Source organism: Eptatretus burgeri, chromosome 1 (assembly GCF_056783735.1).
Source record: "Eptatretus burgeri isolate ZD-2024b chromosome 1, Ebu_testis_v1, whole genome shotgun sequence".
NCBI classification, from domain to species: domain Eukaryota; kingdom Metazoa; phylum Chordata; class Myxini; order Myxiniformes; family Myxinidae; genus Eptatretus; species Eptatretus burgeri.
In genome coordinates, this window is record NC_140961.1 from 33,645,713 (window position 1) to 33,669,141 (window position 23,429).

The following is a 23,429-nucleotide window of genomic DNA, read 5'->3' on the forward strand; positions in this document are numbered from 1 at the left end:
ACTCTGCACGGTGAGCTATAATGAGTATGGGTGCTGCTCGAGTATTTTGACTCCCTTTGGCTCCGTTCTTCCTCTCCTTTGTACACCACGTTCGCCCTCACGACTATCGACGAGGTGCAAAAGCTTATCTGGGGAATAACTCTCGTCGAGCAGACGAAGATTCCTGCTTCGTCGATCTTGGTATATAGACCTGTTTTACGAGGAACATCGGCCACGTTCATCTCGGCTGTTTTCACCATTACCCCCAGCACTACGATGCTGAGCAGAATGGATACTCGGAGACTGCCGGCATTCACCGAACCACCGTGTGATCACACATGAGTAGAAATTGACGCGCGCGCGTGCACACACACACACACACACACACACACACACACACACACACACACACACACACACACACACACACACACACACACACACACACACACACACACACACACACACACACACACACACTTCTACATTGGTGACCCCAATGTGATCATGAAACGGTGGTTTTAGAATGAGAGTTTCTGTGCGTTTGGACGAGTCTGTATCTTGGATCATCAGTCATCATGTCTGAACCCGGGGAACACGGTCCTGCATATGACATGTCTCCAGAGGCCGAATCACCTTCCCCATCATGGCGGATGGACTGAAACTCCCTCCCTTTTGGCCCAACAACCCAGCCTTATGGTTTGCGCAGGTGGAAGCACAGTTTCTGACCCGAAATATTACCATGCAGGATACGAAATTGGCTTACATCGTTGGCTCCCTGCAAGCAGAGATTGCACAAGAGGTTAGAGATTTTGTTACCAACCCGCCAAACAAGTACAGATAAGACAAGCTCAAGACTGAGCTCATACAGTGTACCTCCGCATCTGAACAGAAATGCTTACACCAGCTGCTCATCTCAGAAGAGCTGGGAGACAGGAAACCGTCGCAGTTTCTTCGGAGGATGAGGCAGTTTTTGGGTGATGCTAAGTTTGAAGATAACATTTTGAAACAACTATTCTTGCAGCGTTTACACAACAATGCTTAAATAGATCCTGGCTTCTCCCAGCAAAGCTGTGACCATTGAACAGCTCACTCAGATCGCTGACAAAATTGTTGATGTGGCAGCACCCACACCTTCCATTGCTGCAAGGACACACCAGCCCCTCGGTGTGACATCTGATCATTTGGTCATTCAGGATTTGCAGTCGACTGTGAACCAGCTCATGGCACAAGTTCAGGTGCTCACTTGTCACTTGCAGGAAGAGCGCAGTTTTTCTCGAGAGTGGTCCAAAAGCAAACAGCATGGCAGGAGAAGGAGCAATAGTCGTCCTCGTCATAGGCGTGAAGGTACAGAATGTTGCTACCATTGGCGTTATGGTACAACAGCCCGGAAGGATGTACCGCCATGTTCATTTAAGAAACCCACTTCAACCACACAGGAAAATGGCAGGACTGGCATCGAGGGGCGACGAGCGCTGCCAGTCACCATGAGAGTAGCCTTTTCTAGGTCACTGACAAGAACACTGGCAAACACTTCCTAGTTGATACAGGGGCTGAAGTGAGCATGTTGCCACACACAATAGAAAACAAGACTCGGTCTACCAACACAGCGCCACAACTTCCAGCATTTAACCACTCACCTATTGCCACCTAAGGAGAGAAATCTTTGACGCTTGATTTGGGACTACGTCAGGTTTTTCACTTGGTATTTATCGTCACTGAGCTTCCCCACCCACCATCAGAGCTGATTTTCTCAATCAGTTTGGTTTGTTAGTGGATGTTAAATATCGTCAGTTTTGTGACACCATGACCAACCTTACCATGACAGAGGTAGGTTCGCAAGCATCCACCATCAGTCCCATGTACGAGAAGAGTACCAACACCTCACGATTTAGTACCCTCTTCATGAATACCCCAGTATAACTCGCCCAGTGCACAGTAGAGGCAGTCAAACACTCCATCACACATCACATAGAGACTCGAGGCCCACCTGCATCAGCGAGATCTCGCCACCTGGCATCTGATCCTCAGTCAATTGCCAGGGCAGAGTTTGACCATCTACTTCAGCTCGGTATTATTTGCCCATCGAGCAGTAACTGGTCCTTCCTCTGACAAATGGTCCCAAAGAAGACATCCGGAGAGTGGCGGCCTTGTGGAGATTATCGGGCACTCAACAGGGCTACTGCGCTCGATTGCTATCTGGTGCCACACCTCCAAGATTTCTTTTTTTCTGCAAGGTGCTGGAGTTTTCTCGAAAGTAGATCTAATTAGAGCATACCATCAAATACCTGTTGAGCCTGATGATATCTAAGACAGCTATAGCCACACTATTTGGACTTTTTTGAATTTGTTCATACTAGAACGGGCCCATAGGGGCGGGCCCGTAGGGGCGTAAACAATGACTGGATTGGGGCATTATTTCAATAAGATCGGACCAACCGTATCATAAATGGCCATAACTTGGGAAACACCTGGGAAACATGTTCAGGTCCGCAGCGTCAATTGTGACATCATATCAAATGAAGAAGAATTGTGACGCCCCCTCTCTCTCGCCCCCCCTCGCTTCCCCCCTCTCGCCCCTCCTCTCTCCCCTCCTCTCTCCCCTCTCTCTCTCACCCCCACTCTCACCCCCCTCTCTTGAATTGTGATGCCCCCTCTCTCTCACCCCCTTTTTCCCCCCTCTCTCCTTCCCCTCTCTTGCCCCCTCTCTCTCTCTCCCTCTCTCCCCCCTCTCTCCCCCTTTTTCCCCCCTCTCAAACCCCTCTCTCTCCCTCTCTCCCCCCTCTCAAACCCCTCTCTCCCCCCTCGTCTCACCCCACCTCTATTCCCCCTCTCTCACCCCTAGTCTCGCCCCTCCTCTCTCCTCCCTCCTCTCTCGCCCCCTCTATCCCCCCTAGTCTCGCCCTTCCTCTCTCCCCCCTCCTCTCTCACCCCCACTCTATCCCCCCTAGTCTCGCCCTTCCTCTCTCTCCCCTCCTCTCTCGCCCCCACTCTCATCCCCCCTCTCTCGCCCCTCTCTCTCCCCCCTCTCTTTCCTCCCCTCTATCCCCCCTAGTCTCGCCGTTCCTCTCTCCCCCCTCCTCTCTCGCCCCCACTCTCATCCCCCCTCTCCCGTCCCCCTCTCTCGCAGATATTGGTCGACAGATAAATGGCCGTAACTTGGGAACTGCTCTTCCGATTAATATCAAACCTCGAAAAGGCACATCCGCGGGTCCCGAGCAATATTCCTGGCAAGTTTCAATCAGATCGGACCATCAATCGTGCAAAATAAATAAAAATAATAAATAAATAAACATTAATTGTGATGCCATTCGTGACGTCATGGCACCGTGTCTTGTCATTGGTCGACAGATAAATGGCTGTAACTTGGGAACCGCTTGTCCGATTAATATCAAACCTTGAAAAGGCACATCAGTGGGTCCCCAGCAATATTCCTGGCAAGTTTAAATCAGATCGGACCGTCAATCGTGCAAATAAAATTAAAATAATAAATAAATAAAAACAAACATTAATTGTGACGTCATTCATGATGTCATAGCACCGTGTCTTGTCATTGGTCGACAGATAAATGGCCGTAACTTGGGAACCGCTTGTCCGATTGATATCAAACCTTGAAAAGGCACATCAGCGGGTCCCCGGCAATATTCCTGGCAAGTTTCAATCCGATCGGACCGGTGATCGTCCGGTTCTTAATAATTTGGGAAAAAACTGGCATGATAAGGTGAGAAGGTGGAACGACAGCTTCAGCTGCCATATATACACCTTTTCAACACTGAAAAAGCAGTAAAATGGCCGTAACTTGGGAACCGCTTGTCCGATTGATATTGTTACGGTTGAGGAAATTCTCAAACCACCATTCAGGTCCCGTAGGTGAGATATCTCTGTAAGTACATGTGTAGTTAGCCCCAAACCCGTTGTTTAGAGGGAATAAATGTGATTCATTCGGGCTGCGACCCTTTGAGATAGTCGTTTTTCTGTTCTATCTTTATTTTGAACCAACCACGTCTCAACCGCCATCACACAAAAACCACCGACCGCAACGCCGCTTCACAACAACAACAACGCCAACAGCCACGACCTTCACCTTCACAACTCGCTCCCGCAAACATCGCATCACCGCCATTCCAAACGTCGCCATGGCCATAAACCACCACAATAGACCCTCCACCACCTTCACCTCTCCTTCTGCGGCCATTCCCGCACCACTTGTGAACGCCGAGCGTCAGGCTGTCCTGGCCTCGTACGGGACGCGCGCCGAGCCGCGGGTGCAAAGTGCGGCCTTTCCGAGGAGAATTCGGATCAGGAATGATACACGCCCACTTCTGATCCGTCAAATCAGCAAGCGCGGGGCGGTTTGGCCCTGCCTCCAGGTGCGTCGGAGTAGAATCGATATATGCAAATTCGAGGATCAGGGGAGACTCACGCCCCTTTTTCTCCATCCAATGGGCGAGCGTGGCTCCACCCCCGAGCTCGTTCTGATCCAGAAATTTGCATATGGGTTCTCCTGCCGGCCTATAAAGTGCCGAGCGCAGGGTCGAGTCGGGCTCGGAAAAGGGTCAGTTTTGGAGAGCAGAGTGTGGCAGCGGCAGAGTGTGGCAGCGGGAGTCAGTTTGAGAAGAGACAAGGCGAGTTTGAGAAGAGTCAAGTCGGGTCTGGAGGAGAGTCAGTCTGTCGGAGGTCGGAGTCTGTCGGGGTTCAGAGTCTGTCGGGGAGCTGCAGAGAGAGGAAGCCTGGAGCCTGGAGCGCGGTCGAGGTGATTTGCTGCAGTCGGCTGAGGAGAATTGCGGAGGGGACCGGATAGCTCGGGTCCAAGGCAAGGAAGACGGCGGTCGGCGACGAGCTCGCAGTGGAGTCGCTCGTCGCGGGACCCAAGCAAGCCAGCTATCCTCTTTCCCCAGAGCATCAACAATTCCCCCCTTCCCCCCCCCGCTGAGATAGTGCAAAAAGGGGGCCCCGTTCCCACCCTACTCCAAGCAGTGCCAACGAAACCCGCGAAGGAGCGCGGAGTTGGGGCACCGCCGCGCCGCCACATTTGCGGCTCATCACAAGACACGGGTAGGATCCACCCGGTCTCGCGGCCCACAGGCCCCGTCTGTCCCCTTGTCTTTGAGGGTGGCCCTTTTCTTTTGCTTTGGAGTAAATGTGTTGTCGGCGCCGTCTGTAAAGTAAAACTGTGTAAGTGTTGCCGTGTGCTCGCGTAGTCGGTAGTAGATCTGCATTGTTGTGTTTCTTTTTTAGCATCTGCTTTTGGTGCATAATTGTTGTAATTGTATATGTGTGCTCTCCGTGTGCCGCGGAATAAATGTGCATTATGTTGAACTGTTTTTCCCGTTTCGCTTCGTCTTTTCTTTAATCGAATCTCCATCTTGCTTCACGTAAAGGGTTGGTAGTGGGCTTAATACGCCCGATAATTAATCGAGGCCGACGATAACCGGTTATCCCGATAGTACGGAACGGGTCGCTTAAGTGGCCCGTGTCCGGAGTAGACCTGCGGCAAGGTGCGATCGCCAGTCTACCCTCCGCGTGGGTACTTAAGTAGGTCGAATTTGGCGAACAACCCTATCCCACGCGGGGGGCCGATTGGCACGATCGTGGTGAGGCCGAAAGGCCCACCCGTGACTAGCTCCCGGCGTTAGTCCGAGAGGGTCACGACAGAATTGTCCGTCCGGTGGGTGACGTGCCGCGATTCGAGTTACGTGGCCGCTCGCACGCCGGCGGGCACGAATTCGCAACAATATCAAACCTCGAAAAGGCGTGATAGAAGTCCACCTGGAAGGTAATTGTACCACAAAGCTAAAATCAGCTGGAGAGAAGCACCATTCCTCAACTGCAGGACATGCTACTCCTACTACTGCACCTACTTCTGTGCTCAACCTACTTCTATGGAAGTCAGACAAGCTTGGTCTGGGAGACATGTGCACTGGCCAGCTATATTGGTTCAAGTCTTCCAATAGATTGAATGAATGATCTCCATGATTTGGGCTTATTCTTCATCACAGGTAACTATTGCACTACATGAACAGGAATATTGATCGCTGTTTTCATCCTCCTCCAGCAATCTAGAAGGGGGTTGTTGTAGTGGCGACAATCAACCCTGGAGTACTTTTCAAAACGAGGGCAGGAAATGAATTACAAAGAACAAGAATTGCACAAGAGTGAAACTACTCTGCAAGGTGAGCTCTTACGAGTACGGGTGCTGCCCAAGCATTATGGCATCCTTTGGCTCCGTTCTTCCTCTCCTTCTTACACTACGTTCACCCTCGTGACTCTCAGCGAGTTCCTAAAATTTATCCCAGGAATCACTCTTGTTGAACAGATGAATATTCCTGCTTCTTAGGTCTTGGTATATAGACCTGTTTTACGAGGAACATCGGCCACGTTCATCTCGGCTGTTTTCGCCATTATGCCTGGCGCTTCGGCTTCCCTCTCATTGAGCAGACGAATGTTACTACTTCGTAGGCCTGGGTATCAACCTAGTTACAAGGAACATCTGCCATGTACATATTGGCGGCTTTCGCCATTACCCCCAGCACTACATTGCTGAGTGTAATGGAGACTCAGAGACTGCTGGTGTTCACCTAACCACTGTATGAATACAAGTGAGTGGAAATTGGCACACGCACGCACGCACGCACGCACGCACGCACACACACACACACACTAATTTCTATAACTTTGGATGTGGAAATGGATGTGATTAAGCACAGTGAGAGAGGTGAGTGTGCGGTGGACATTGGCCGCACACTTGGCTTGCCTCCAACCACAGTGAGAGCAATTGTGAAGAACAGTGGAAAACTAAAGGATTAATGACAATGATCGAAATATGGAAAGAAGTGGCCACTTTAAGACGGTGATAGAAGAAAGCTGCCAGTGCGACAAGTAAATGTACAAATCGAAAAAAATGTAAGCACATCAGACGAGCATCACCAGCTTATTCAAGCCTCACACACCTGCAGAACCCAGGGCATCAACTCCGACATCAGGCATCGACTTTTCGCCATCAATGCTCTGCACCTCTAAAAAGACACCTTCATATGATGAGGCAGGTAGGCCTGCTTCTTCTTTCCTGTAACCCCTCCACTCCACACCGGCACCTCCCCCATCCCGACAAGCAATCTTGCCCTTACATTTTCGTGAGTACCCCTGTAACTGTTCATTTAATTGTCCATTTGTGTTCTTTATTGATTTCTTTAATGTTTGTCTCAAGGATTTCTACTATCACTAAAGTGAATATTGTAAGGAAAAGGGTGATGTCAACCGGTAGTTTCCAGAAATTGTTTGTGGGGGTAATGTTAAGGTTGTCACACAAATAATTTTGTAAAGGTGGAAAACAAAAATAATATTGTTGTTTACAGATATGAGCTGGAAGGGCATACCACACAAATCATTTATAGAAATTTGCAAATATTCAAAGATGCTCAAAAAAAGGGAAATTCTCTTCTTTTCAAAGATTAAAAAAATATATTTTTCAATAATAAGTTAGTTGTTCTTGTAGGAGAAACTTATTGTTAAAACCCAAATCAGACATCAGTACTTACATTGCATCTCACGATATCTCACAAGGTTAAGCCATTTTCCAAAGGAGTTGCGGGCCTTTGAATACATTTTCATGCTCTCAGGGAAGTTGCAACGATACTCGCCCATCGCCGAGCCCTTGACCGCAGTGGAGTATTCCATAACAAGCTGCACAGAAAAGAAAAGGTTCAACAATTGCTGCTTTTTAAGCAGAATTTGCATTAATTCTGTTAATACTTTACGAAAACCTGTCATCTTCGATGCTTTAAACCACATTAAAAAGTCCTCAAGGGAATAAGCCATGACACAGATTATTTTATTTTTCTAAACTGAAACACAATTTAGTGTTATCCTTTAAGTCATGACTTCTATTCATCAAAATTTTCCAAAAACTCAATAACCTACAACTTTCAATTATGTTTATAGCTCTGAAGTTCTGACACACCTGATTGAGAAAGGCAAATTGGCGTTTACTCTCAGGAGGCAATGAATATTTGACTTTCTTCAGCTCTGCCCGAGTGTCATGTAGTTTTGTATCAATATCATGTCGCAGGCCTGGAAGGAGGTGCTAAAAGATAGAAAAGGACAAAACAAAGCATTAGGAAACAGCAACAAGAGTTGTGAAAACATCACAAAAGATGGAAATCCAAGTCATTTTTGCCTGAGTCATAAATATGACTGTTTATGACATATTCCAGTTTATGACATGTTCCAGTTTATGACAAGACTTCCTATGTATGGATGGCGTGGACATGCCATGTATAATGATAATCTATACTAATAAAAGGGTGTGTGTGTGTGTGTGTGTGTGTGTGTGTGTGTGTGTGTGTGTGTGTGTGTGTGTGTGTGTGTCAGTGTGTGTGTCAGTGTGTGTGTCAGTGTGTGTGTCAGTGTGTGTGTCAGTGTGTGTGTCAGTGTGTGTGTCAGTGTGTGTGTCTCCTCCATAACTCCAAAACTATAAAACCTATCAGCGTGAAACTTTGCATGCATACCATCATTGAAAGTAAATCTACACAAATAAAAGGGTGTGTGTGTGTGTGTGTGTGTGTGTGGTTGGTATCTCCATACAAGTGGAATGGAGCCCTCCCAGGTCTGTGTGTGTGTGTGTGTGTGTGTGTGTGTGTGTGTGTGTGTGTGTGTGTGTGTGTGTGTGTGTGTGTGTGTGTGTGTGTGTCTACATATGTGGGTTTCAAAATGTGGAATGAAGTCCTCCAAGGGTGGGCTCAAAGTATCCACCTTCATTTCGGTAAGGGGGTCACGATTCACGGACCAAGCTGTGAAGTTTTCTGTTCTCAAAGTTTTGTGCCGAGGGCTCCCTTCAGGATTGTTACTGAGCTCAGGACGGCTTCCAACTGTAGTTTGTTTGCAGTGATATTCCCAGGAATGTTTTTTTCAATATCTCTGTGAGGTTCTTCGTCATCATTCCCATGAGGGTCTTTGTCATCACTGGTACAACTTTGGCATTCTTCATCTTCCAGGATCTTTTCACTTCCTGCTTGAGGTCTTGGTATTTGGTCATTTTCCTGATTTCTGCATCATTGGTCCAAAATCACTGGTATTAACACATCAATTAGCAATGCTTTCTCTTTTTTTTGGACCTTAGTGTGCTATCTGGTCGCAATGCTTTGTTTTCAATGTTCACACCCGATGGAATCATAAGGTCGTACGTGAGAGGTACTTCAATGTTTGTGTCGGTACTTTGGAGTACGTGAGAGGTACTTCAATGAGAGGTACTTCAGTGATTGCTTTTGGTTCATTTTCCCACAAATTTTCTGGAACTGAAATATCAAAGTTTTTGCAGATGTTCCAGCAGATTACTTTACAAACTTTGTTCTGTCATTGTGTGTACAGCTGTTCTGACACGATTTTTTTGTTTTCGTGTTCGGTCATTGACCATCACATATCATTGTCTTTGCTAACCCCACCTCCACCCCTCACCTGTCTTTTTTTTTTCCTCCTCTCCCCAACTATTTTCTCTCACTCTGTCCCCTCCTTGCTCCCGAATATCAAGTCGTGATATCAAGAAGTAATCCGAAGAAGAACCAACCAGCAGTCGCAGGCTCCTTTCGCAAGAATATAGTTATAGATTTAGTGAACACTATTTATCTGCAGTCAGCCTGTCAATTGCTCAGGCAAAAATGAGGTTGGTGGAGTTTTTTTTCCAATCAGAATGGCAGATTTGCAGGCAACAGTTGAGCATATTTGCATAGACCATGGTGACAGTTGGGCACAGAAGGTTCACAGCAATATTGAGTTCACGCAGGATTTACATGCAGTGGATGCTGTTTACAACTCGGTCTGCAATATCAATTTCCGAACAGGGAACAACCACTAGCAGCATACCAATACACTTCCCAAAGTAAGAAGCAATTCCTGGGTAGATTCGTTGACACTTTAAAGGAAGAAGCTTTTTTAAAGGTGGCTCAATATTTGAAAGAAAACGATGTCAGTGATCATCTTATGCAGAAAATGTGAGATTTATTCGACCAAGACACCGACATATACAGTGCTAAGCATATGAAAAGAAAGCTTACAGAGAGAGCACTTTGGTGAAGGTATCATTATCACCAGTATCAACGAAAAGACCGATGTGACATTCAGAAGCACAGCTTTGCATATTCTGAACAACTTTTATGAAAATGCTAAACTGACCGACTTTGAAGGAGAGTAAATGAGAATTGTTAAAACTGTTGCTGATCTCATGAACAATGGCATCAAATGTAGACAGACGTTTAAGTATACAGTACATATCCCATCCCTGAAGATATATCTTCTTTGGAAAAGAACAGTACATTTGTACTAAAGACACTATGCTTACTTCTGAGGACAATATTCAGTGAGAAAAAATTGCATCAATAGGCCAGACCATTGTTCAAGTTACTCAGCCGAGAGTGCTGATGGCACCACTCTGATTGGCCTAGATATTGTAATGCACCATAGTTCCTCATTGACTCTCTAAACAGCCATGGTTTTTGCTCTTATTATTCTGAAATGAAGATATTTGAAATGTCTGCAGCTCGGTATCACTCCAGGTAACTTTGTCCAGTTTGTTGCAGACAATGCTGACCACAACATCGACATTGGTGGATGGACATAATACATTCGATGGAAAGGGGATAATCACAGCTGTAACACCTGGAATCAACCAAGAGATGCCTGTGCTGAGGTGTTCTGCCAGAGCTGCAGATGTGGTTGATGTGGGAAAGATTGGAATACCGTACACCTCTATAAGAGAACTTGCAGTGCTCATTTGGTCTGTAAGGAACTCCAGAACTCTGTGACAATGACCAAACCTGGAAGCTAGACTTTCTATGAAAGGTCGTCTGGCCCATCCGGTCACCGAAGCCGGGTGGTCAGGAATGATGCAAGCTGTCAATCAGGGCACTCACTCAGGGAAATCGTCACTCACTTTTTTTTTTCCAATGAGACATGAATGTGAGTGACATGAGCTGTGTCTACTCAACAATGCCACTTGTGGCAGCAGGATGTAGGTGACACCAACTGAAGCCTATCCTCACATTCGACCAACCTTTATGGTCCCTGCCGTGAATCTGTTATCCTGCATCTTGATGGATTCCACACAGAAATGAGTTATCTTGGTTGCATAGGCAATGTGATGTCATCATCAGGTCTCAAAGAACTGCCTGAAGTTTTATATGCTCAAAACACTGTTGGGCACATGCTCAGAGGAAAGGTGCTGGCAAGAGCAGTTTGGGGCCATTTGCTTGTTGACTCTGCCCTGAAGGAAATTGTTACAGCGGAGGTATTTAATGTCCCCTTTCCAGAAGTCTACCTGGCTGAGAATGGAGAGCCAGTGGAGCCTGAGCTGGTCAAGGGTCACAGGGAAACAGAGTGAAATTAAACGTAGGCTGACATTCCAGAATACCTCGATGAATCAATTCAACTGTATGACAAACTTATTGCTGGACAGTTGTCAGCAGATGCAGTCTGTTTTGAAAGTGTCCTTGATAAAGTCAATGCAAAACTGGAGGAACAACAGGCAACAGTGGAGTTTCACCTAATTAAATGGCACGTCTCTGGTTGCAATGGATGGACATGATTTCCAGTTGGCCAAATCCTTTGTCCAATAAATCAAGAGTAACAGATATGTGATTTTTTTTCTTCTCACATTGACACGAGTTGACAACTTCTTCCTTCAATATAGTATATACAGGTAGAGGCATATTAACAGAAAATATTGCTTTGAGCAGCCAGTTTGGAATTATGCAAATTAACAATTTTGCCCCACCTACATTTGTCGATATTTTTAATGTTGTTTGCAAAGGTTTGGGGAGATAGTTACAACATTTCTGTTGCAATTTTGGCTTGCAAAACGACAGGTTGACCTTGGGTCCAAGAGTTTGAGCCCCTGTCAGGCCGTTAAAATAACGCCAGGTGGGTTAACTCAGCCTGTCATCCTTTTAAGGTAAGCAAAATGAATATTAGCAGCTCACTGGGAAAAATGAGCCAATGAGTATTCTGCACCAGAGTGTCCAGAATCTCTGCAGCCATATGCATCTGAAGACACCAAAGGGAGTTCTTCTTCTTCTTATTATTATTATTATTATTATTCTTCATCTTATACTTTTTGGCAGGCCATTGCTACATCCGTTTGCATTTTAAATGTTTTTTTTATTTCCTGCATCCAGTAGTATAGTGCCAAATTTTGAGTTAAATGCAAAATGTGTGCCATGATGTCATCGCCAGAGGTACCATCACATTAAGTTTTAACACAACACCAACCATTTGAATCCCCAAAATGAGTGACAAATGAAATTCGCACATTTTAGCATGAGTAACAAAAGCTTAACACACACAGACACCCCCCTTAATCTACACTTTTAAGAAAAAGTCAGATCAGTTAATCTCTAACCACTGTTTTTCAATAAAACTATGTATTTTATGAAATAAAGACAAGTTGTTTTTTTTACTTAGTACCATGTGGTAATGGCTGGCAGGGTGACCTAGAGGTATGCACACTCAACTCAAAGCTGTCTAGCCAGTATTTGAATCCCGACCCAGATATAAGCTGTCGTCATGGTGTGTCGCAGGGTAATTTATCAATGTGTGTGCTGTACCTCCGATGGACAATAAATTGGGTGTCCCGTCTGCTGGCATTAGTCATTTCGTTGTCTTTCACATTAGTTGGTGTCTTTTTTGGAATTGACGAATGATAAAGCTTTAGGTCCGAATCAACATTCCAGTGTATTGTCGGAGATGGCAGGGCAGATAGGCATTGTGTTAACATATATAACGTCATGCTTATCTGCTTTGCCAACATGAGTCTGTCATTTATATATTACTAGCGTGGATCGGCTCGCTACAGAGATCGACGTCACAGATTTGCTGTGTTGTCATGATTTACACCAATCATAATCCAATCATATATTTTGTACAAATTTATTTGTAATATATGTGATATTTATTTGAAATTTATTTGTCATGAAAAAGGTCCAAGTGTTCCAAATGGTCAAGGGTCTAAGCTGTCTTCGATGGTGTTAAGATCAAAGGGGTCTAAAGAATCTTAGTGGTCTTTTGGGTCCTCAAGGTCTTTTGGGTCCTTGGGGTCTTTTGGGTCCTCTGACTTTTTGGTCATCTGGGTCTTTTGGGTCATCTGGGTCCTTGAGGGTCTTGAGGGTCTTAAAGGTTCTTCAGCGGTCGAAGGGATGTCAGCAGCAGAATGCATCGAAAGGTACATTCCAATAGTATGTAATTAATACATGTACTTGTATGAAGTCAGGATGCAACTGATTTTCAAACAGTACGTAATTAATAGACATATAGTCACACGGCTTTACCATGAAAGGAACATTCCAATAGTATGTAATTTATAGACGTTTGTGTCGTCTGCAAACAACGTTCAAACAGGGTGTGATAAAGAGGCATATCATCACATGGCTTTGTGGACTGGCTGGTGGATGGATGGCTTCACGGCTCAGACGATGTCGCATCGCCGACGATGTCATGACGTAGCCTATTAAAAGGCTGACGCACAATGATTCGAATCATAACTGCCGTAGAAATGGAAGTGACAACATCGCGGTCACACCTTGGCGATCTTGCCAGTGTATGCCGACCTAAGAAAAATGTGTCTAAAACGTTGGGGCACGAAAATACGGTATGAGTAAGTTTGGTATACGTGAGTAGAATGCTAAAGTACGCTATCATACGTCGTAGTAAGTAGAGTACGTCAAGAAATTTTAAACATGTTCAAAATTTTACGACGTACTCGGCGTATGACACACGTTCCGCATGCGATGGGGATAAGTTTTACACACGATATGTGGACGCTTACACACGTCCACAAATAAAAGGCTACTTATAAGCTACTCATAAGTCGAAACACGTCGCGGTAATGTCTTTTTTACGTGAAACTTATTTCTAACTTATGTTTGACGTGCTTTGAATCAATTCTTTACGTAGTCCCAACACACATCGACGTATGTAGACGTATTCCAATGACGTCTTCCGGTCGACAAAAAAAAAATGAACGTGTTTCTAGCTTACAACTGCCATATAAAGACGTGTTCCCAGCGGTTTTGGGAATTGGTATATAAAAATGCTGCTCATAAAAGGGGAACCCAACAGTGTTTTCGAGTCCTTTTTGAGTCGATGTCCATGTCAGCAGTAACAGTATCAGTATCAGTATTAGTATTAGTATCAGTAGTAGTTTGTTCATGTTGGCAGTAGTAGGTGAGTGTGAGGGGGAGGGTGTGGGTTATGATGGATCGTCCTTGCGTCCGCGTGTCCACGGGTAGGAGACATCTTTTCACCATTGTTCGAAGTTCTTCGCGGCTAATTTTTATGGGGCTTTTTCAACAATGAGCTATAGCTTGTTTTTACGATTTAGGTCTATTCATAACGGGTTGGACAAATGCACAATGAACTAATAATGTGCATAGAGCGCTTTGATTACTTATAGATACGATATACCAACGAATAATTATCGTGAAGCCGGCGTTCACAAACTATGCCCAACAATAGCCTAACTTATCCATATCGTGCGGCAGTTTATCTTTGCCGGTGACGTAGGGTTTGCTATTCATAGGCTGCCACTCAACGATTGAAATGGCTGCATCTCCACTATTGAAAGTAGACGCTTGCGCTCAACAATTGGATTTTTTTTACACTCAACGACTTTTAAACGGTACCACTCAGCTATTTTCATTGTTTACAATGAACGATTTAAATTTGACGCTGGGGTTTGGAAATTTGAAGCGTTTCTTCTGAACGTGTTAAAACGCTCAAACTCGACTATTTTAAATAGACGCTACCGATGGACAATTGGAATCATAGCCAAGCTAGACATCGAAGTGTGAACATCCTCGTCATGCCGAAGAAAAGTTTGAAGAATGCTGCAAATAAGTGTCCTGGCCGTGGCCGTGGACGCTGACGCAAGGACGATCCATTATACTGACGTCTTTCAGCCTATGAGTAACTTAAAAGTAACGTCTGTCGATGTGTGGCAACGATCGCGTAACGTGCCAACAACACGTTAATCATAGGTTAGAAATAAGTTTCGGGTACGCTAAACATTACCTCGGCGTGTCTCAACTTATGATTAACTTACAAGTAGCATGTGTTGACGTCTGTCAACAATCGCAGACCGTGCATACAACATGTGGCCAGCGTAGCGGAACGTGTGAGTCATACGCCGGCATACGTCGTGAAATTTCAAGCATGAAAAAATTTGAGGACAACCAAAAAGTACAACGTTTAAAGCCAGCGTACAACGACGTATGGCAGTGTTTTTCAGCGTGCTCTCAATGTTATCAAAACTTACCCATAACGTATTCAACGTGTGCCAGCGTTTTAGAAAAAAAATTCAAAAATCGGCATACGTTGGCTAAAACGTCAAGGTGTGACCGGGCCTTAAGTTCCACCTCAGATGGATTGAGGTGCTGGAGCAGCACTCCAGTGCGCTCTGGCACCACTACACCCTGCTTGCATCAATATAAAGTAAACTACAAAGTAATACCAACATTCAGAGAGCACTTAATAATCCTAACATGAAGAATCGTTATAAATGAACTTTTGAAATATCAGATATTGATTATATTCAGTCATGCAATCCTTACTTTTATTTGTCCAACGAGCTCATTGGTAAGTCTGTTTGCCAGCACCCTTGTGGTTGATTTATCTTCAATATCCCTGGTGGCAAAAATCCAACAATTATTGGCTGCAAGTATGTTACTTCTTACCTTCATATCAACCAAATATGACATTTTATCACATGCAGGACAAGGACATGGGGAGAAAACGGACATGTCAATAGCATATGGAATTTGAATTGACTGGAAGGAGAGCTTCTCAACGATCGCACAGCGTGAGTCATTCTCACGAAAAGAAGCAATCACACTCAACACTTTAAAGAAACCTTCATTAGATATGAGCAATGTTCAAAATGATGGACCTGTTTCACTTTTATCCTTTATTTGTAAGATTTGAGAAAGTACGATTACTAATCAGCTTTTGGAAAACCATCTTATGTTTTTTTCAAGTAACAAACAGACAGAAAGGAATTAAAGCATATCCTCATTCACCTTCGGTGGTGGAGGTAAAAATAGTAATCCATTGTATGCTTATGCACTGACCAAATTGTAAATTTCAACCACGATCGACATGAACAAGGTACCCGTAGTGTAGCCCCTCCAGAAATGATAAAAACTTGCAATCAGGTGCTGTATAAATTATGCTTGAATGAATGAATGTGCATGCACAACACAAATATAGCACTCTATCTACTTTCAGACTCAAATAAAGACGTCGCGTTGATACATAAACTAGAATTCACTCATTGGCGTATGCTGTTGTTTCTCTTCTAAGACATCATGGTTCTTTTGTGAATTGTTGTACCATAACAGAAATCTTAGAAGTGAACCAACTCTCTGCAGACATATTCTCAATACATATGTAGAAATTGCAAATGTTTTCATTTTGTTCATACTCTTATTTGTATTATTATTAGTGTAAGTTTCGAATACAGAATTAGAATTTGTTGTTTTGGTTATTATTAATGTTTGGTTTTATGATGAATACTTCAAGATCGAAAACTGCTTGGTCAATTTCCTGAAAAATATGCTTGTGTGGTTGGGGTTTCAAAGGGTAGGTCATCAGTGCAAAATTGGTTTGAGGATGGAGAGACCACGTTAGGGTGTACATTAATATTTGTGTAGTTTTTTGGTACCTTTTAAAAAACTATCATATTTTGCTCTGCAGTCGGCTCATACACTCTGGCTTCTGACTGTGACTTTCTATCCCTAAAGCTAGTGTCAGCTGTTTATGCTCCTTGGTCACAGCTGCTGTTGATCTGAACAATCACCTGACCTATGAAAATTGTCTGTCTCTGTCTCTGTCTCTGTCTCTGTCTCTGTCTCTGTCTCTGTCTCTGTCTCTGTCTCTGTCTCTGTCTCTGTCTCTGTCTCTGTCTCTGTCTCTCTCTCTCTCTCTCTCTCTCTCTCCCTCTCCCTCTCCCTCTCCCTCTCTCTCTCTCTCTCTCTCTCTCTCTCTCTCTCAACTCCAGTCTCTTGAGCTTATAGTACACCCAACAATCATTATTTTTCTTTCTGGGTGCATTTTCCACTCTTTTCGGAAATAGAAAAAGAAAAAGAGAGAAAACGCAAGAAAGCACTTTCAGCTGTTCTTCATCGAGGGACAATGACGTCACATGGGACGGAAAGGATGGTACAAAGAGGACAGAAGGACACAGTCTTGTGAGGAGCTCGATTATAGTTCCCACCGAATTTTAATTATACCCATTGAAGTATCACTCCTACCGGAACGTCTCTTATGTGACCAGGTTGTAGCTTCTCCGTTATCTCTTGAATTTTTCACCATACTTGTGTTCACCAGAAGTGTTCTTCTTTTACTCACAAATGTTTCACATCTTCCCTGAGGAGTTTGTATGCCTCTGAGACCTTGGATGTATTAATATGGACTTTTTGCAAGTAATTTAGATTTTCTCAACATACTGCTCGCTGTTTGTTTCATGTGGTGATTCCTGAGTGCAAAGGGTTTTTTTTCTTAACTTGAAGCCAAATCCTCACAAGTGAACATTTATTCCAACTGTTCTTCAATCCACATAATGGTGAATATAAATTGTATTTGCTATCTTCAAAATTTCTGCAAGCTCTTTATGCCTGCTTACTCCTTCATTGTACTTCCTGTCTCTGATTGGCGCATTGATTGTTGCAATTAAGGTGTTTGTGTGTTTGCCTGTTTGTCAGCAGAATAACTTGACAATAAGAGCAGCTAGAATCACTAAATTTGGCACATAGCTTCATATTGTACACACAGATATAATTATTGAATACTCATGTACCAGCCCATGGCAGCGGTGTGAGTAATAAATTCATATTGCTGCATTAATGCTTAATATTCTTTCAAACGTCCACATTTGTGGAAGGAAACCTGCACATTCTTGATGCAAGTCGAGTAAAATAATGCACAGAAGAGTCAAATGAAACTCTATAACCAGAATAACTTTAAAACCCACTTGAAAATGCTGTGTTTCTCAAAAAAGGATTGTTCCACCTCGATGGCATCTTCCAGAGTCATGTTTGCCTCAATATCTCGCTGACTTCGGCATTTCACCATAACGTATCCCTTCTTCAGAATGATACTTTGGTTGTTGAGAATACGGATTGCACTGTATTCTGTCCCAGGGTCCATGAGGTCTGGCTTGGTAAGAACTCCTGTTTGGCACAAGTTAGCAATCATGCTCTGGCAGTTTCCTTTAAATCTCCATGTATTCAATAAAAAAATTCAAAAAAGGTAAAATGACACTGTAATAGTGAGTAGCATTGATAAAGATCTTGCAAATCTGTTCCTGGACTCGTGTCCTCCCCATTGTAACTCAACCCATCACCCCCCCCCCCCCAAGCCTTTTCTCCTTCTCATATGGCCCTGTCCCCTAGCTCTTCTGCAATCCCCCACACTCTTTCAACAACTCTCCTTACCTCCCCCCTCCTCCCTCGTCCTACCCCCCCCCTCTCCTCCCCTGCACCCAAAACCTCCTCCCCCACCCTCTTCCTTAACAGTGTGGACCTCAAACATCCGAGGCCTTCGCTCAAACCTTACAGATCTTTCCATATAGGTTGATACTGACAAACCAGACATAATCTGCTTAACAGAAACTTTCCTCCTTCAAGACATCTCTGACTCCCAAGTATATCTCCCTGGTTACTCCCTCCTCTGGTATGACAGACCTGATCCTCGTCCTGGCGACGGAGTTGCTCTCTTCATCAAAGACTCCATTCCTGACTCACCATGCACTGCCCTCTCTCCCCCACACCAACAGGAATACCTCTGGCTTTGGCTTCCCCTCCACTCCCACCTCATGTTTATATGTGTGTTGTGCCATCCACCAAACAGTGATGACTCCATTTACACCTCACTATCCGAAAACATGGACCAACTTCTATCCTGTCATCCCAACTCTGTCTTCCTCATATGTGGTGACTTCAATTGTCATCATGCCAGTTGGCTGGGTGTGGGGACCTCTCTCATCAGCCATGGCACTTCAGCAAAAGATTTCTGTGACTCATTGGGACTGACTCATTCGGTAAATTTCCCAACCTGGATCTCAACCAATGGTACTCCATCTCTTCTGGATCTGATTTTGACCAATTTCACTGAAAATATGTTCTTCCTCTGCTCTAATCGGTTCTTCTGACCACATGCTTGTCAAAATAGACATCTCTCTGGCTGTTGTTAGAGAACCACCTCAGCATCGTCGAGTCTGGCATTTCACTCAGGCTGACTGGCAGGGACTTCAAAGGCAGCCACCAAACTTATTGATTGGTCTCCCATCGCTACTTCCTCCGACATCAACTCATCCTGGAAATTCTTTCAAAGAAACTTGGTCTCGCTCATGCACAGATTTATCCCATGTTGTCTTCAGTTGTCATACCCTTCCTCCTGCCCATGGTACACTGAAGCTTGTGGTAACGCAGTTGTCCTGAAACAACTTGCCTTCACCTCATGGAAGGCTAATCCAACTGAAGGCAATCTCAGTTCCTTCCATAAAGCTTGGAACAAGTGTGTATCTACCCTCATAAGAGCCAGAAAACAACATCTTTCCAATCTCAAGTTTGAACTCTCAAATCTCTCTCCCTCCTTCAAATCCTGATGGCATCTAATCAAATCTGTTTCTGGTGTATGTTCCCCCTCCACCCCCTCCCATACCTCAAATCGCCGCACTGCTGATACTGCACGTGAAAAGGCTGAATGCCTAAACTCGGGTTTGCTTCTAAGTCTTGTGCCCCAAACCCATCACTTTCTGTACCCATCTTACCCAGTCCTACCCAGCTGTTCCTGGACTCTATATCCTTTTCTCCTGACAGGGTGGAGATTTTGCTGTCAAACCACGACTCAGATTCTGCAACCAGTCCCGATAGCATCAGCCCACTTTTCCAAAAAACCTGTTCTGATGCTCTTTCTCACCCTCTCTCTGTTCTATTCACCCTCTCGTTTGCTCAAGGTCATCTGCCATCTGCTTGAAAATCAGCAAACATTACCGCTCTGCATAATAAAGGTGAAGAAACAGATCCCTGCAACAACAGACCAAGCAGCCTTTTCCCAATCATCAGCAAGGTCATGGAATCCATCATCGCTTCAAACATCAAATTCTTCATCCTCTCCAATGGCTTGATGTCCAAACATCAATTTGGACTCAGACCAGATTACTTTACCTTGGATTTACTGCTTCTGCTCTCCCAACAACGGATGGAGGTCCTCAATGCCAGGCATGAAATCAGAGCCATCTCCCTAGACATATTGCGTGCCTTCTATACGGTCTTGCACCCTGCCCTGCTCACCAAAGTCTCTTCCTATGGTATCCAAGCACATCTGCACTCATGGCTTGCAGACTTCCTCTCCTGTCACAGCCAACATGTGGCCCTTAATGGAGTCCTCTCATACCCTCTTCCAGTCCAGGCTGGAGTTCTTCAAGGCAGTGTTCTGGGCCCTGTTCTTTTTCTGGTTTTCATCAATGATCTCTCCGACTCTCTAGAAAATCCTCTTTATCTCTTTTCTAATGACTCCACTCTCTGCTGTAACATGTCATCCCACAGATCGGCAAGAAGCAGCCTCTTCACTCTCTGCAGATCTGGATAAAATCACAAGCTGGTCAAACACGTGGACCATGTCTTTCAACCCTGACAAATCTCACACTCTCATTTTGTCTCTCCATAAGGATTGTCTGAAACTGCTCCGCCCCCCCACCCCCCCTCCCATCTACTTTCTCAATAATCCTCTTGAAGAAGTCCTTTCATTCAAGCTTCTGGGTCTCACTATCTGCCATGATTTTTCCTGGGAAAGCCACATATCCAAGCTGGCTTCCAAAGCCAGTCACCGACTGGGCATCCCCCATCATGCAAAGTATTTCCTTGGCACACCTGAGCTCCTGACCACAAACAAAGCTTTCGTCCACAGCCTGATGGAGTGCTGCTCTCTGCTCCGGGCTGGTGCTCCTAACTCTCACCTTTCTTGGCTCGACGCCATGGAAACCAAGGCATTTAGGTTCATTGGTATCTCCCGCGATAAGGCTGAGTCGTTGGGTCTCTCATTCTCTCCCTGCAGGCAGGTTGGTGGTCTGTCTGTCTTCTACCATCTCCTCGCTGGCCTCGCCCCCCCCCCCTTTGCTCTGTCTGGGATATCTCCCTCCATATTTCTGCAGGGTGCTCAAGGTCCGCCAGCAACCCTCTTCTGGTGAAACTACCAAAATCATGAATCACTGCTCACCTTCACTCTTTCATTCCTCTTTTTTCCCACCTTTGAAACAAACTCCCACACTCTCTTCAATCCCACTCTTCCCTCCAGGTCTTCAACATAGCTGTTCACCACCATCTCTTATCATCCCCCATCCAAAACCATGATCTTTTCTACCCCCGCTAATCCATCCAAAGCCACCTCCTTCAAATTCCCTGCTTTCCTTCCTGAAAGTTCCTGTTGTGTCCATCTTGTTTATCCTGTGTACTCCGCTCCATCCCTCTCTCTTCCACAGATCTCCTCATGCCTGTTCCACACCGTTTTTTTCCTTCCCCATCTCCAACCCCACCCCCCACCCTCTTGTCTCCTGCTCCCCTTGTTGTACGCTCTGTGTGTTAGCTCTCATATGAGCCTCGACAGTGAGAACAAAAATAAAAAATACATGAATAAAAAAGTGCATCTGATTGTTTCAGGTGAAACACCAAATAAAATATATACGAGTCTTTAAAGAAATCTCACCCAGTGTCCTCTCGCCCTGGGGGTCACATTGCTGTGCCATACTAAGAGCCTCTGTTGTTGCAATGTCCACATTACAAGGGACGGCCACAAGGATGATGGTTTCCTCTCGGTTGATATACGACAAGATCAGCTCTTTAATCTGTGGGCAAAGATAAAAGTGTATGACTTCAAGTGCTTCAATTAGAATTCAAGCCGACTAAAGACCATCACAGAGAGTAACAAGAACAACACTTGGTAGAGTGCATATCTCTGCTGGGCTGAACAGTTTACATTTTGTATCCCACATTTCTCTCTCTATCGAGTGCAGCCTGTGGCTGCTGGTTGCATCATTGGTTGGGACGCGGCTATGCCGCTGATGCAGTGTCCCCCTTACCAGTACACTGGTACTCATTTTACCGACCTCAGAAGGATGACAGGCTGAGTCAACCTCCTGGTGTATTAATTCAGCGGCCCGACGGGGCTTGAATTCAGGACCCTAGGATCCCAAGCCACCACCCTTACCACTAAGCCAACACCAGGCTTTGTATCCCACTGCTAGGCTGGATCTGCATCTGGATTCTATCCAAAAATCTAACCTAACAGCTTGTTGTTGTCAACTACCCAACTCCTCCACCAAGATTCGTCCGAATCAGTCCATAACTTTTAGAGAGATCGTGCTATATATCGTTTTTTTCCAGATCTCTCAAAAATGAAGAATCACTTTTTTAAATTCTAGTGTCCAGTTCTTCACCAAAATCTAATCAATTTATCCTTGTCGCATACTCAACCTGTCCACCAAATTTTGTCTGAATCTGTCCACAACTTTTCTGGTATCCTGCTCACAGAGAAACAAACAAACAGACAGACAGGCAGAGGTGAAAACATAACCTACATCCACCTTCGGTGGCAGAGGTAATGAAATAAAATAAAATGAAGCCCATTGGCCAATACAAGAAAAAACAAAAATAGCAATAAATTCAAAGCTGCTAATTAAGACTTGCTAGTTGTCATGCTTCCCCTCTGTCCCATTCCTCACATCAAAGACATTACTGCAGACTGCCTGAGTTAAGGCACAATGTTTAAATTCCTTCTTTGCCTCCAAATCCCATGGTATCCAATTCATATGTCCCCATCTTAACCGAATGTACCCACTGTCTACTGTACTCTGTGTCCTCACCCAAGAAGTTAGAGAAAGTTATTACGGGCCTTGACACTGTTACGGCAACAGGCCCAGATGGCACCTGTGCCTACATTCTCAAGTCTTGCTCGACTGTTCTTGCTTCCTCTCTGTCTGCCCTATTTGGTATGTCTGACTCCATTGGCCACCTCCCCTCTGCATAGAAGTCAGCAAACATCACTCCTGTTCACAATTAGGATGCAAAAACAGACAAGGCCAACGCCAGGCCAGTGAGCTTGCTCACAATTACAAACAAGTAATGGAATGCATGATTGCTTCTGATGACGATTTTCCTGTTTTCAAACAATTTGGTCTCAGACGATCAGTTTGGATCATGTCCCGGTCAATTTGGGACACACTTCTGCTCCTCTCTCAGCAATGGCTGGAGGACGTCGATATCAAACAACAGGTTAGGACCGTCTCCCTGGACATATCTCAGACATTCGTGATTCAACACAATTTGGCATCTTTCCTTGCTTGCAAAGCTCACTGCATCTGGCATAGAAGGCCACCTTGATTCCTGGATTTCTGACTTCTGCCACTCATGCAG

At 44.9% G+C, this 23,429-nt stretch overlaps 1 protein-coding gene across 7 annotated transcripts in view; it reads right to left on the reverse strand.

The window, feature by feature from the left end:
• The window catches only part of LOC147034189 (interferon-induced GTP-binding protein Mx3-like), a 177,086-nt gene that overhangs the window by 80,948 nt on the left and 72,709 nt on the right, over positions 1–23,429 (reverse strand). For all 7 annotated transcript variants that reach the window (XR_015057466.1, XR_015057467.1, XM_085878402.1 and 4 more), the window contains 5 exons: positions 21,724–21,862; positions 17,990–18,188; positions 15,573–15,645; positions 7,940–8,062; positions 7,518–7,662 (listed from right to left, as the gene is read on the reverse strand). Coding sequence is in view for 5 of the 7 variants with exons in the window: in XM_085878402.1 (XP_085734528.1) it covers positions 7,518–7,662; positions 7,940–8,062; positions 15,573–15,645; positions 17,990–18,188; positions 21,724–21,862 (679 nt within the window). In the remaining 2 variants the exon portion in view is untranslated. The remainder of the gene's footprint in view (positions 1–7,517; positions 7,663–7,939; positions 8,063–15,572; positions 15,646–17,989; positions 18,189–21,723; positions 21,863–23,429) is intronic.